This window comes from Ips typographus, linkage group LG5 (assembly GCF_016097725.1).
Source record: "Ips typographus isolate SLU linkage group LG5, UJ_Ityp_2.0, whole genome shotgun sequence".
Lineage (NCBI taxonomy): Eukaryota > Metazoa > Arthropoda > Insecta > Coleoptera > Curculionidae > Ips > Ips typographus.
Window position 1 is genome coordinate 5,828,987 of NC_138426.1, and position 14,505 is coordinate 5,843,491.

Below are 14,505 nucleotides of genomic sequence, written 5' to 3' on the forward strand. Positions count from 1 at the left end.
GACAGCTAAATAAAGATATATCACACTCAATACGAAAGGACATCAGAAAATATAATACCGACTGGACAACGAGAATCATAGAAGAAAACAAAAGTATGAAGGAATTACGACGCCAGTTAAATCCGGGAAAGAGCGATATTTGTAAACTTGAAAACATGATTGGAGAAACTGTGACAAATAAAAAACAACTTTTAAAAGTAGTAGAAGAATTCTATTCGAGATTGTATCGTATGGCTCAGGAAGATGACAGACCGGTGGTTTTAAATCAGGGATCGGAGGATATGCGTGACATTACAAAAGAAGAGGTTAAATTATCTCTATCAGAGATGAAAAATAACAGGGCACCGGGCGAGGACGGGGTTGTTATTGAGGCTGTTAAGGAAGGCGGAGATGAGCTACTAAAGGTCTTTGAACAGTGTCTACTCCCAGTTATGACGTATGGTGCTGAAACACTAACACTCACTCACAAAAAGAGTGATTGAGTGGCGTCCCCGACATGAGGCGTTAAGGAGTCGAGGAAGACCTCCAACTCGATGGACAGATGATCTAAGAAGAGTAGAGAGTAACTGGTTAAGCGTAGCACAAGACCGCATTAGATGGAAAATGTTAAGGGAGGCCTACGTCCAGCAGTGGACAAGAGTGGCTGTGTGATGATGATGGTGGTGATGAGATACAGATAGGTATATGACATTAATAAACGAAATATGTCTAGAATTTGACATAAAATCCAAAAATGCAAAAATGCATATATTCTTATTTTTACTTTATTTTAATTAAACAAGGTTTTGTAGACTCACCAGTCGTGGTAATTCAGAAAATTAGTGGATATTGTTAGATTGGCTTAGATTAATCATTGGGAATTACTGGGCATTACAAGGAATTAGTGAGCATATTAAGAATTACTGAACAAAATGTTACTCAGCGTTTTACTCCTCCATTTTTCGTACAACTGCGTCAATTATTTTAAAACCAGTAATTTTAAGGGATTCTGCTAAAGTCTTGGTAAAGTCACAAATTTATTAAAGTCAACTGAAAAATTCCAAATTAATTTTAAGAGCTTAATCCTCTATTAGGGTAGGGTTAAAGAGTTAAAGCCCTATCCCGGGTGATTAAGTTAGGACGGTAAACACTTAAAGTCCAGGTTAAATAATTTGTTTTAATCCACGCCTAGCTTAATTAACAGTAATTACACCAACAGTCTAAATTATGGTTTGTTTGGTGCGATATTGGCAAATAATGCAATGTGTGTTGCCTGAAAACACATTATTTCAGGACAAATTGTCAGGTTGGATAATTTAGAACTGTTGTAATAATTTATCGTGTGGCTTTACGAATTATTAATACCTTCCAGAAACTCGATGATTTTTAGAGTATTAGTTAATACACTCAGCATGACATCGATCATACACTCTTTAAAGCATAAAATCGGCGTTTGATTTATAATGTGTATTTCCATATAAACGATTTCAATTATTTAGCATATCAATTAAGTTTTTTTATCCACGACCGGTATATTATGAAGGTTTAATACGTCTGTTTGGCATAGTTTAAAAACCTTTTAATACAAGACAATGTTCCTAATTTTATCAAATTTTTTTTCGTCCTGTTCTCACTCCTCTTTCACTTTACTATAATTGACCAGTTTAGGCTGTAGTCGGAATTCCATTAAATACCACCCTTCGATTTTATAGTATTTTATTTGGAATTATTATTAACATTAACCTTAACATTTATGTCAAAAACAAACTTATTTTGGTCAGCAGATTAAGAACTGGGCAGGCCAACAACTTTGCGGTTTTCAGGTAATACTTGTATTCTTTCAACAATTGCGAGTTTGCTGCACAATGAATCTTCAATATAACTTTCCGCTACCGTACTCGACTTGCAACTTCCGTGGCGCTTGAGAGGGGTAATATCGCATCCAGTATTGACCAATAATGTTGCTGAAGAGCGCCTTAATCCATGTCCGGTAAAACTTTCTAAATCAGGGAGTCCAAGAAACCACGCCACTTTTAAAAAAGTTTTCGAAATTGTGTTGACGCCTATAGTACATTGTGTAGTAAATTTTCCATCCGCATATCGCAAGAAGAATCTTCCATCCGCAATATGTATTTTCGACATATTTTTACAGCATTGACTGCAGCTTCCTGCAACTTGTTTTGGACCTGGCTGATATCCAAAAAGGTTAATTCGTTGGATGGACAAGAACGTGCTACTCCCATGATCGTAGCAACCTGTAAAAGGTGCAAAATAAAACATTTCATATATGAATTAAAATATTAACATCGCGAACTTCCTACCTTAACTTAAAATATTCCTGATACGGTGATTTTCTCAAAAATTCTTCAATTTGCTCTTTATCCAGTAAATTTTCCCTCTTCGGTTAGTTAGATTTCTTGTTGTGGATTTTAAATATGAAGTAAGTTTTCCATACTTTGAAATATCAATACTTCTATGCACTTTTAACATATATTTTAACATCGAATATTTTGTTCACATTAAAGAAGCACCTTTAAACCGTTTCTTCACATTAAAAAAATAGGATAATATATCCTTGGTGAAAAAAACTCAACCTCAGTGGTTGAATTCCACCAATTCCTTTTCGTATACACTTTTACTTTTCACTGTTAGCAGACATAAAGTTGCTTCTTGAGCTTCTTGCTGGATTTCAGCAGGAATAAAGATTTTGTCTCATTTTTTGATGATGCTGATTTTGTAAACTATCTCGGTCGCTTGTTGACCAATAAATAAACGCTTATTATAGACACGATTTCAAGGCTTTCTGCTTTTCAGTCTAATATAATTTTTGTAAAAATAAATTTGTCAAATTTGACATTTTTCAAAAACCAAGAATTTTTGCCTGCTTTTCTATTCCTAATTAGGCCGTGGTCGTCGATAAAACGTTGAATTAAATTTGGGAATTAACGGTCTTTGATCAACAATCTCAACAATCTAACTCTCGGCTGTGCCTCGAGTCTACATTTTTTCTCGTGGATTAAAGGCTTGTTAATCCCCTTATATAATTGAAAGACTTAATGTGAAACAATGACAAGCCACATTTTTTTAAATGAAATCTGGTTTTTCTAAAGCTTGCAGTAACTTTATTAATATTGTTGTCAACTATAGTCCCATAGCGTATGATGCATTGACATATCTAAATAAAAAAATAATAGTTTTTACTGGATTATACAGGGTGTCCCGCGAGGTAAGGGACAAAATTTTACTACGAGTTTTTTAGGTAAATTCGAGTCGAAAATGTCCTGTGAACATGGGTCCGCAAATGCTTCCTTATCAAGATATGATTTTTTTAAATATTCCTAGTGTTATTGTGCCGAAAACAACAATGATGCCGAAAAATAATTTTATGTAACAAAAAAATTTATACTACTGTGAAAATAACTGTTTATAATAATTGCTCAAAGTGTCCACCTTCACATTGTAAGTATAGTGTAGCTCTTTTAATGATGTGGCTGATAGCTTTCCCAATAACCCGGTTGTTATTACTTAGGTCGTTAGCAATATTATTAATTTTACGAAGCAGTTCAGCCCTGGTATGTGATTTCTCTGCATACACTAAACTCTTCATATGTCCCCACAAATAATAGTCCAAAGGATTTAAATCCGGTGAGCGGGGGGCCAGGAAACTGCGCCCAATCCAACGTCCAAGAAAAGTGTTATTTAAATATTGAGTCACATTTCTATTACTGTGTAACCACATTTGTTGTCTTCTTTGAATCGGAATATCCTCTAACAACATAGCCAGTTCTTCTCGTAAGAACTGAAGGTAAATTGCAGATGTCAAACACAAAAGGGCCGACTAACTGATCTCCTAACAAACCACACCAAACATTAACCGAAAAACGGTGATGGAAATTCCGTTCGATTGTTGCATGAGGATTTTCAAGCTGCCAAGAATGGGAGTTCCTTAAATTACTGACACCGTCTCGGGTGAATATAGCCTCATCGGTGAACAAAATGTCATTAACCAAATTGCGATGTGCATTTAGCCAATACGAAGGTCCAGATCAGTGAGCTGCAGAGCTTGGACTGGTTGCAGATGAAATGGGTACAAACCAAAGTTATGCATTGTTCTCTATACAGTCATTCGGGTAAGACCAGTGCGACGTGATATTCTGCGAACACTAGTTGATGGTGACCATTCTACACTATCCAGTATTAGATCTTGGGGAGCTGCTGATGGACGTATGAGAGAAGCATTTGGAAATGATCCTGTTACTCTCAGTTGATTAAAAACTCTTCCAAATACTATCAGGTCTATCAGGTACCTATTCTTCGATTTAGATACCGACGGCGGTATTCAACCACTGCTGCTCTACTGCTACTTCCGTTACAATATCCGTATACTAGCAGCATGTCTGCATATTCTTCATTTGTGAAAACAAACATGACAATAATTTGTGTTTGCACAGAATTAGTGTGTCAAACTGACGCAACTACTGTAACAGAACAACAAACAAAAGAAGTATCCATGGCACTCGGCCTACTTGATGTTGATATAATGTCATACCAGGGATAATTATTATTATAGCATTGTAGTTTTTGGCACAATGACACTATTAAATTTAAAAAAATCATATCTTGGTAAGGAAGCATTTGCGGAACCATGTTCATAGGACATTTTCGACTCGAATTTACCTAAAGAACTCGTAGTGAAATTTTGTCCCTTACCTCGCGGGACACCCTGTATAGAGGGTAATTCAAATTCGACCCTCACCATTGGGATCTCAGAAACCATAAGAGATACGAGAAAGTTTAAAGTGGGGCAAAGTTGCGCAATATAAAGCTCAACCAAATGCTGTTTTAAAAATTTTGATTTTCCGAGTACTTCCGAAGATATCCGAAAAAAACTGAAAATTTGATTTTTTGTTTTTATTTATTTCTAACCTTATTTGAAGAGATATCCCAAAACTAAAAGCATCTTTTCATTGCCACTTTTTCCTAGCTATTCGATGATGGATTCAAATTTGCCACACGACGTTTCGTTTTCTGTCAGTCATCATCAACTTTCTTTTTTCTTATGGGCGCCATATTGGATTTTTAGCCCATCAAATAGTACGTTTTATTCTGATTTTAGTGATGTATAATAACTTATGATTTGCTTCATAAATAACAAAATAATTCAATAAAAACTATTTTTACTTTAGTTATTGGCTTTGAGTTAATGGGCCGTTTTAAAAAATGTCATTGTTTGACAGTACTTGTCAAATACGATAATTCGGACGATCATTAGAGCGTCAATCATAGTTAAAAATGTATCTAGAAAAGAAACCCCCGCAGAAAATGTTATTATTATACAAGCATTGCTGAACTATTTAGGTTAATCAGAAAAAGAGATTTGTTAGCATTATCTCTAACTTAAAAGGCTTATTTATGTTTCCAAGAGAAAGATCATCATTTTAGGAACTTCATTTTTTGCCAAATTTCAATTTTTTATAATGTTAAATGCAAGTTTATAGTTATTTATTTTGGAAGTGACAAACCATTTTTTATTCATTCATATTTATTCGAGTGAATAAATCGGTTTAAGTCACGTGTCTTATACAGTATTTTATTAAATTTCGACTTCTTATATTAAAAAAAAAACTAAAATTACAGTTCTATTAAATTTGCACCGCGCCCCGTAGATGTAACATTGATGTTTGTTTGTTTACATCTGTAAATAGGCGAATGTCGTTCAGAGTGATTTAATAGTTATTTATACAGCAAGTGACTTAAACCATTTTTTATTCACGAAAAGAACAACTAGGTCCACAAGCGTAGCGAGTGGCCTAAGCTCTTCGAGTGAATAAACCGGTTTAAGTCACGTGTACACCTTTGTGACTAAGTATGTTCAGGCCAATTGCGTGTGACAAGTACTACCAAGTAATCTTTATAAAACGTCTCATTAACTCAAAGCTAACTAAGGTAAAATCTCTAAAAGCTCTAATGATCGTACGAATTATCGTGTTTGACAAGTACTGTCAAATAATGACATTTTATAAAACGGCCCATTAACTCAAAGCCAATAACTAAAGTAAAAATAGTTTTTATTGAATTATTTTGTTATTTATGAAGCAAATCATAAGTTATTATACATCACTAAAATCAGAATAAAACGTACTATTTGGTGGGCTAAAAATCCAATATGGCGCCCATAAGAAAAAAGGAAGTTGATGATGGCTGCCAAAAAACGAAACGTCGTGTGGCAAATTTGAATCCATCATCGAATAGCTGAGAAAAAGTGGCAATGAAAAGGTGCTTTTAGTTTTGGAATATCTCTTCAAATAAGATTAGAAATAAATAAAAACAAAAAATCAAATTTTCAGTTTTTTTCGGATATCTTCGGAAGTACTCGGAAAATCGAAATTTTTAAAACTGCATTTGGTTGAGCTTTACATTGCGCAACTTTGCCCCAATTTAAACTTTCTCGTATCTCCTATAGTTTCCGAGATCCCAATGGTGAGGGTCGAATTTGAATTACCCTGTATAACAGGTGTCCAAGAGCACCCTGGACATAAGAGATTAACATGGGAAAATGGTTTTGATTTTTTTGCGCCTGTATGGTTAATTTGATTGAAAAATCGTATTAATGAAAGTTGTAGTACCTATCACGGACTAGTTTTCTGTATTTTTTTCAGATCTGTAACTTGAGCCCTTTTGTCGTAAAACACGAACAAAAATGCGAAAATTTTAACTTTTTACCTGCACTGTATAAGCGGTTGTGAAGAGATCCGAAAAAAATACAGAAAACTAGTCCGTGATAGGTACTACAACTTTCATTATTACGATTTTCAATCAAATCAACCGTACAGGCGCAAAAAAATCAAAACCGTTTTCCCATGTTAATCTCCTAGTCCATGGTGCTCTTGGACACGTGGTATTATTTTTTATCAATAGAAGTCAAATATCTTATTCTTACTTTTTTAAAGCTTGTCATTCACATTAAGCCCTTCAAATAATAACTATAAACTATCAGAGTGCAGTTTCGTCCTTTATCCTACGGAAATACTCCCCTAAACTGCTCTGAGGTCCTTTTGGTAATTAAGAACTCAACAGCAGTTGGCGGTTAAGCCGCATTATAGTTCAGTTAACTCTGTTGCATGCAATTTATCAGGCACTTGTAATAGGTTTATGATATGCACGGAATTGTCATGTAAATGACTGAAGTTTGCTGATATTATTTACAGGATAATGCTAGGAACGGTGTATTGATAAAATTTAATTAGAGTGTGATAGCCATGCATAACGTATGTAAGTACACAACGTATCAAATTAGATGAGAATGACGTCACGTCAAGTTCAACTCAATTTACAGAAGGCAGTTCAAAATTAAGTTCTGATAACCTGGAAAATAAGAACGTTTTCTTTTATTTAATTGTCTCATTTCTATACTTTGATTTTTCAAGTTATTGTGATCTTGTACGTTTTTTTGTGCAATTTACACTATGTATATAACATGTACACATAATTAAAACTATGGTTCATTTTTTTTCCCGTGGCGGTTACGTCATCAAGTGCTCCGCCATATTGAAATTTACGCACGTCGTTTATTACAAGCTAGGCTATCCATCTTTTTAATCACCTGTTTGGACGTTATGACAAATTCCTCCTTTAAACCTCACAATATGTATCTTTCATTAAGCAATTATAAATGAAAATGGGAAAACTATATTGTTTTGAAAAAAAAACATTCTAAGAATCTCACATGTTTTGCATGCAATAAATACTTTTGTCCACGACCAACCAATAATGTACCAATATTCAGCGTGTTGACAGAAGCTAAATGAAGGTCATATAGCGTCAGAGGGATTAATGAAGAGGAATAATGATCATTATTCCCTCTCGACCTAAAGGTGGTTGCACACCAAGCATAAAACATGGGATATGCGGTATTTCTTGCATGTAGACATCCACTTATGTCTTTGCAATTACTGCTAATTCAGAATACCATTTTCTTAACAAATACACCGCAATAACACAGTACAGAAGTTTGCCAAATCATTAGGTAAATTCCATAATTTATATTTGAAATATTTTTGGTGTATGACCGTCCTTAGTTCTGTGTTTTTTTAAGTTGACATTGACAACGTCAGTGTCCTTGTGGTCGTAGGCGGCAACGCTGGGGGTGCGTTCAGAAATAGGGCTGGTGTGCGCACCGTGGCCTTTGTCACATGCCACCATATAGTTATGTAAATAAATTGTTCACGTGATCTATTTTTTCCCAAATTCTGTCACGACTTGTACACCGACGGCCATTCTAAACGCGATCCTAATCGTATCGAGTTTGACATTTCAGTTGTTATGGCGGATTTGAGAGATTACCTATATTATTTATTATCTACATAAAAGAGTATCAACTTCTAATTTGCCTGCACTTGGCATTAGTGGTAATGGACAGTGGTCGTGGACAAAGTATAGTATTATCCTCGTTTTTTATGGCCATTAATCCCACGGGAGATTTGCGGCTCGTGACGTAAACATCCCCCTTAGGGATTAATGGCTATCATAAAAAGCTCGTTGAATAATATACTATTTTTTTCGAAATCTGTATAATTCATCGGTCCGTTTATTACTGCAACAAACAATACACCAGGTTCACATCTGCTCGTGGAAGATGTGGCAGCATAGGGCACAGTCCCAACTGACAGTCGGCTAAACCTTCTAAACAACATTTTGAGGTTAGGAATTTTAAAAAATTGAAAAACACCAAAAACTACAAACAGAAGAAATAAAAACTTAATTTAGGGTTGTTTAAGTTTATTAATTAGTGTTGTTATTGCGAGACCTTCGTAGAATTTAAGATTTTTCTTCACCAAACTGGAAAACTTGCAACATTTGGTGGTAAACATAGGCGGAAAGTTCCAATCAAACCTGGGCTTCGGAACAACAACCACATTCAATTTAAATTATCTGGAAAGAACATCACAGATAGGTGCATTCAAACGAGTCATTAACAGCCCAATACCAACGTTTCAAGTATTATTCCAACACCAACAATTATGTTATATTAACTTATAACATAATTGTTGGTGTTTTAAGAACTTGCTTCTTGGTTTTGTGATATAGATTGCTTATTTATTTCCTTTTGTAAATTTACCCAGCATTAAATACATATCAATTTCGTTTTGTTGTGTGATTTATTTAACATGTTTTTTCAATTTCAGTTCAATTTATTGTAAGAGCAGGTACCTGTTAAAGAAATTATCTAATTTTATGATTGTTTATGAAGAAAATTAGACTTCTTAGATAAAAAAGAAACTTGAGTGTACTTTTTAAAGATTTTATTTGTATATTTCATAATGTGAAATAATACAATTAAAATAATAATTTAACCTACTATCTGATGTAAAAGTATTTAACAGTAGGACCATCTGTTTCTAGCCTTATAGTCAGAGAAGATAGGGCAAAATTTATAAGGGCTAATTCTGCAAAATAATGGCATTTGATCAAATTTATGTATTAAGTAACTTGTATCTTTCTAATATTACCTGAAACTTATTAGAAATTTGTTTTTTCAACACTCTGCATATGGATTTTAACAACACCATTATAACCATAGCTTCAAACAACTTTTGTTTAGAGTCTTTTAGAGCAATTGATAATGGGACTTAAATAATTTGGACCATTTCAAAGCATGATAAGCAAACTCCAAATTAGGCAAATAAAGGTACCTGAAACATAAGCTATTTAGTATTAGCAGCTCATTAATACCTCTACCAGAGTCCTTTTTATAATATTAGGTAAATCACCTTGTCAGCTTCTGCTAAATACACCTTTACTCTATGTTTCTTTGAGAACCACTGGCTTGAATAAACTTGGTTTTTGTAGTGTTCTTGTAAAAACTCTTCTTGGGAGTAAGTAAATATATGGGCTGTTTCATTGTGACAGTGTTTTCAATTAGAAAAGGCATCCTTTTCTGTTCCACAAACTCTAGTTCCTTCAGAATGTTTCACTGGGCCCCTTGATAGTTGTAAAGTGTATTAAGAAGGTGGCATTTTCAAAACTGACTACCGAAACACACACACATTATCTAGTCTCACACGTAGTATCGCAGTTAAAAACAAGTTAAATCAAAATACTCCTTAAAATATTGTAAAATTTACATCAAAAATAAAAAATGTCTCTTTGTTTACTTTTTGTCAACAATGGCGGCCGATTTTCCGAGCCTTGTCGTCCTGATTCATTGCCGACGTGACTAGATGACGTCAAAATTCTATCGCGCTCGGAACGCATGTAATAGACAAGAAAGGCAAATGATGACGTAACCGCCACGGGAAAATAAATGGACCATACTTACTGCTATCATCGTACAGTATTCCCATGAACTCTTTAAAGCATTTAATTGTGACATTAGTGTCATAAGGAGTAGGCGGCCAACAAAGGATATGGTCAAAATAAGCGTTGCAGAAACCATTGGGATGACTTTTCTGCAACTGACTGGTTTCGTTCTGGTACAGTTTCTGGCAGGTCTCTATCGTAATATTTGACCTGAAATAAAATAAAATGAAACTGTACAAATATGGCTCAATATAAAGCTGAGAAGAAGTAATGTAAGGCATCAATTTGGCGGTAAACGCAAGCAATTTTTAAAACTGTTCAGGTGAAATATCATACACCCCGGTCGAAAACCGTTGAAAGAATTTCGCGTGAGTGCTAAGCCCTTACATCACTTCTGTAAGCTTTTAGCTTGCTGCTTTTTTGACCAATCACAAACTAGACCCACTGTGCTGAGATTTAGGCAAATATTAACATATTCTTTCAAGCTTACTGACTCAAATCTCTCATTCTCACCTAAATCTGAAACGTTTCCCAGCTCAAATGCTGCATTTCAATGCAACCAAGTTTGAAATTAATTTTCTAAAAATTCAAGAATAAGAACAACAGCAATTCACCCTCTTCCAAGAATTACCTTTATCGACTCCAGTGAAGCAGACTGGAATTGATTCTATACAAAAGTAGAGCTTGAAACATGATTATTTTTTCATTCAAACAAACCTAAAATATTTGATTTCCATGTTTTGTTAAATCTCATGTGAACAAATAATTATGAAACTGGTCAGAAGTTCAAAGAAAATGATAACAGGCGCCAACTAAGTAATCTTGTTCAACATATTTGCTTTTACTTAATCAGAGTTTTTATGAAAATATCATAAGGGTTGTGTGCAAAAAACACAAGTTGGGTTGGTCAAAAAGTGATTGGTCAAAAAACTCAAAATCACTTCTATAAACATATAAAATAAACAGTACATACATACTTGAAAAGCAATAAGATCAGTTTGAATCGAGTTAAATAAAAAAAAAGTATAAAAGCCAAACATAAGCTGCCTTTTTCTGACTTATTTTGGTTTAGATTGAATATGACAACTGTCAATATCTTGTCGCATTTCGATAACCATAACTGACTAAATTCTAGTTTATTCAGAATGTGACAACTAACAAAATCATCACCATAAATACCAGGTGTCCAAGAGCTCCCTGGACATAGGAGATTAACATGGGAAAACGGTTTTGATTTTTTTGCGCCTGTACGGTTGATTTGATTGAAAAATCGTATTAATGAAAGTTGTAGTACCTATCACGGACTAGTTTTCTGTATTTTTTTCGGATCTCTAACTTGAGCCCTTCCGTCGTAAAACATGAACAAAAATGAGAAAATTTAAACTTTTGGCCTGCACTGTATAGGCGGTTGTCGGGCAACGGATAAACATTTCATTGTTGCTGGTACGGTTGCTCGACAACCGCTTATACAGTGCAGGTAAAAAGTTTAAATTTTCGCATTTTTGTTCGTGTTTTACGACGAAAGGGATCAAGTTAGAGATCGGAAAAAAATACAGAAAATTAGTCCGTGATAGGTACTAGAACTTTCATTAATACGATTTTTCAATCAAATCAACCGTACAGGCGCAAAAAAATCAAAACCGTTTTCCCATGTTAATCTCCTATGTCCAGGGTGCTCTTGGACTCCTGGTATATAAAACACTTAAAATGTAGTCAAATCAGCATAAACAGTGTCAAATCTATTTTATAACTTGGTGGGTGGAGTTTTGACATTTGGCGGTCAGTTTTGGACACTTTTTGGTTTGGTCTAAACCTGGAAACTGCCAAATTCAACTCCATAAAGGTATAAATTAACGGAAACCTACTTGAAAAGCAATAAAATTAAAAGTTTGAATTGGGTACGATGAGTACAATTTTGACACGTAACGTTTGGCTACTTATTTCCAACTTGGTTTGGTATTGCATGAAATTGGTAACGTCAACATCTTCTCCATAAAGCTATAAAAGTTGAGTACATACACGAAACATAGTAAATTTAGTTTAAGTTGTGTTAAACGTATTTTATACTTTCATCAGTGCAATGTTGACATTTGTAGGACTTGGATAACAATATCTGACGACATTTTTAATTTCTTAAATTATATACTTATAAATCATAAACTTATAGAACTATAAAACACACTTAAAATGTTGTCAAATCAATATAAACAGTAGCAAATCTATTTTATAGCTTGGTGAGTGGACAGTTGTGACATTTGGCTGGATATTTCTGACTTCTCCATAAATCTATAAAACTACAAAAAATAAATAAAAAATCTATTTGTTTAAGGTAAAATGTATTTTATAGTTCCATTAGTGCAGTTTTGACCGTTGTGATATTTGACAGTCAATTTCGATGCGTTTTGGTCTGGTCTAACCCAGGAATCTGTCACATTGGTTAAAAATCCAGCTTTCAGCTTTCAGCTTGCTGCTTTTTTGACTAATCAGAAACTAGACCAACTATGCTGAGATTTAGACAAATGCTGCATTGCAATGAAAAAACGCTATGCAGACAAATATTGGCTGCAATCCAATCTTCAACCTAAATTTCCTTCCCCAAGATTCAATATAGGTACATATATCAATTTATAGTATACATATTCCTTCAGCTGTAGTAAATCTCTATGTCTTTTAGAGTTTATTTTCGATACACTCCCTGCCTGTTTTTCCATTTTTCATAAAATAGTTGAACACATACATAACAAATATTTCCAAGAAAATATTTATAGAATTTCCCAGCTGTATATCTGTGTGAGTAAATATGTATACACAATATTTCCGGAGCAATGGGAGCGTATACCGCAACGTATAAATCAAGCGGAAATAAGGTAAACAGTCATATTGTTACATTTTTGCTGACTTTATGTTAATTTTATTTTCACTTTTAGTTTTTCCGTCAGTTTGTCCTTTAATAAATTTGCCATGAAAGCCTCAGAAAGTGATAAAGGTTTACCACCTAAATTAATCTAATTAGTTTGCAGCTGTTTTAAAAGTCACAAATGTGCAATTTCCCATAGGGTTTATTCAAACTAGTGACCCTAGTTTATACTGAAGGGGTAAACACCCTTCGGAGCTAACTCTAACCTAGTAAAGCAAGTTTGAGGTTTAGGTTTAGGAAGAGGATTAACATTCACTTGGTTGCAATTTTGGGCATTAAAATAAATTTCATATACAATTTCCTAAAACTCCCCACTTAACCGACTCTCTAGCTCTTACGGTTTCGGAGATCCGAATATATGTGGAACCAATTTGGGGCACACTGTATACTTCATATTGTTTCAAAGTTGCCTTTTTTTTCAGACCCTTTAAACAGTTTGTCTTCGGGGCCTGTTACGACCATGTATGTAATTAAAAAAACAGTATAAAAGGTTTTTCATTTAAAATAAGTTTATGTTTTCACCTACATTTTCAAAAGTATGCTTTTTATGGTTTGTGGTATAACACGGTTAAAGAACACACCGTATAATTTACATAATTAGCAGGTAATTTAAAAGTTTTTTTATTTGAAACAAAACTAAATTTACTTACTTGTAAATGGAAGTTTCTTCCATGTCAGTTTCATTGTATGAATACCCAAACAAATCTGGATTGGACAGTTCTGGGTACATAGAGGCGTTATCTTCTTCCCAATACTAGTAGTAGTTAAATTTACACTGTTTTGTTAGTAAACACTATTTAAGTCCGTCACTGGAAAATGGCACCAAACCTCAAATGGTAGTATACACTTCATACAGAAAGGGCCTATCTGCCAGATAGAGCGTTTACATCTAACAGTTTGGTAAAAACGCACTTTAACACGCATGACAACGACCAAAATTGACGGTACTTAACAGGTGCGGTCTGAAACAAAAACAAAAACATTATTCAACTAGTGCGGTAACCAAAAATTACACAATTTATATAAACAAAAGACCCGGCCAACCTCTTCACCCAGTCAACTAAACGCGCTATCACGGTAAAACATAGCAAATCTGTTTTTATCTGGTGTTTATTGTTTCAAAGTTATTCAAATATTTGCCGGTATAAAATGATACGAGTACATATTTTGTTTCTATGTAGATCAATGACATAAATAGAATAATATGCGTAGTTTGTAACGGGTTACTCCTGACATCAATGCCAGATTTTAAATTAAACCCGTAAATCTTAAATAAATATTCAGTATATGTATATTAGTATCTACATAGA

General features: G+C 34.1%; 1 protein-coding gene across 7 annotated transcripts in view; it reads right to left on the reverse strand.

Annotated features, from left to right (window-relative positions):
- The window catches only part of LOC145729666 (diuretic hormone receptor-like), a 190,365-nt gene that overhangs the window by 99,290 nt on the left and 76,570 nt on the right, over positions 1–14,505 (reverse strand). For 2 of the 7 annotated variants that reach the window (XR_014178436.1, XR_014178435.1), the window contains 2 exons: positions 13,846–14,157; positions 10,298–10,488 (listed from right to left, as the gene is read on the reverse strand). Coding sequence is in view for 3 of the 7 variants with exons in the window: in XM_081980522.1 (XP_081836648.1) it covers positions 10,298–10,488; positions 13,846–13,925 (271 nt within the window). In the remaining 4 variants the exon portion in view is untranslated. Of the gene's footprint in view, positions 1–10,297; positions 10,489–13,845; positions 14,280–14,505 lie in introns of those variants that run through there. The other 5 variants (XR_014178434.1, XR_014178438.1, XM_081980522.1 and 2 more) reach the window with 5 other exon arrangements.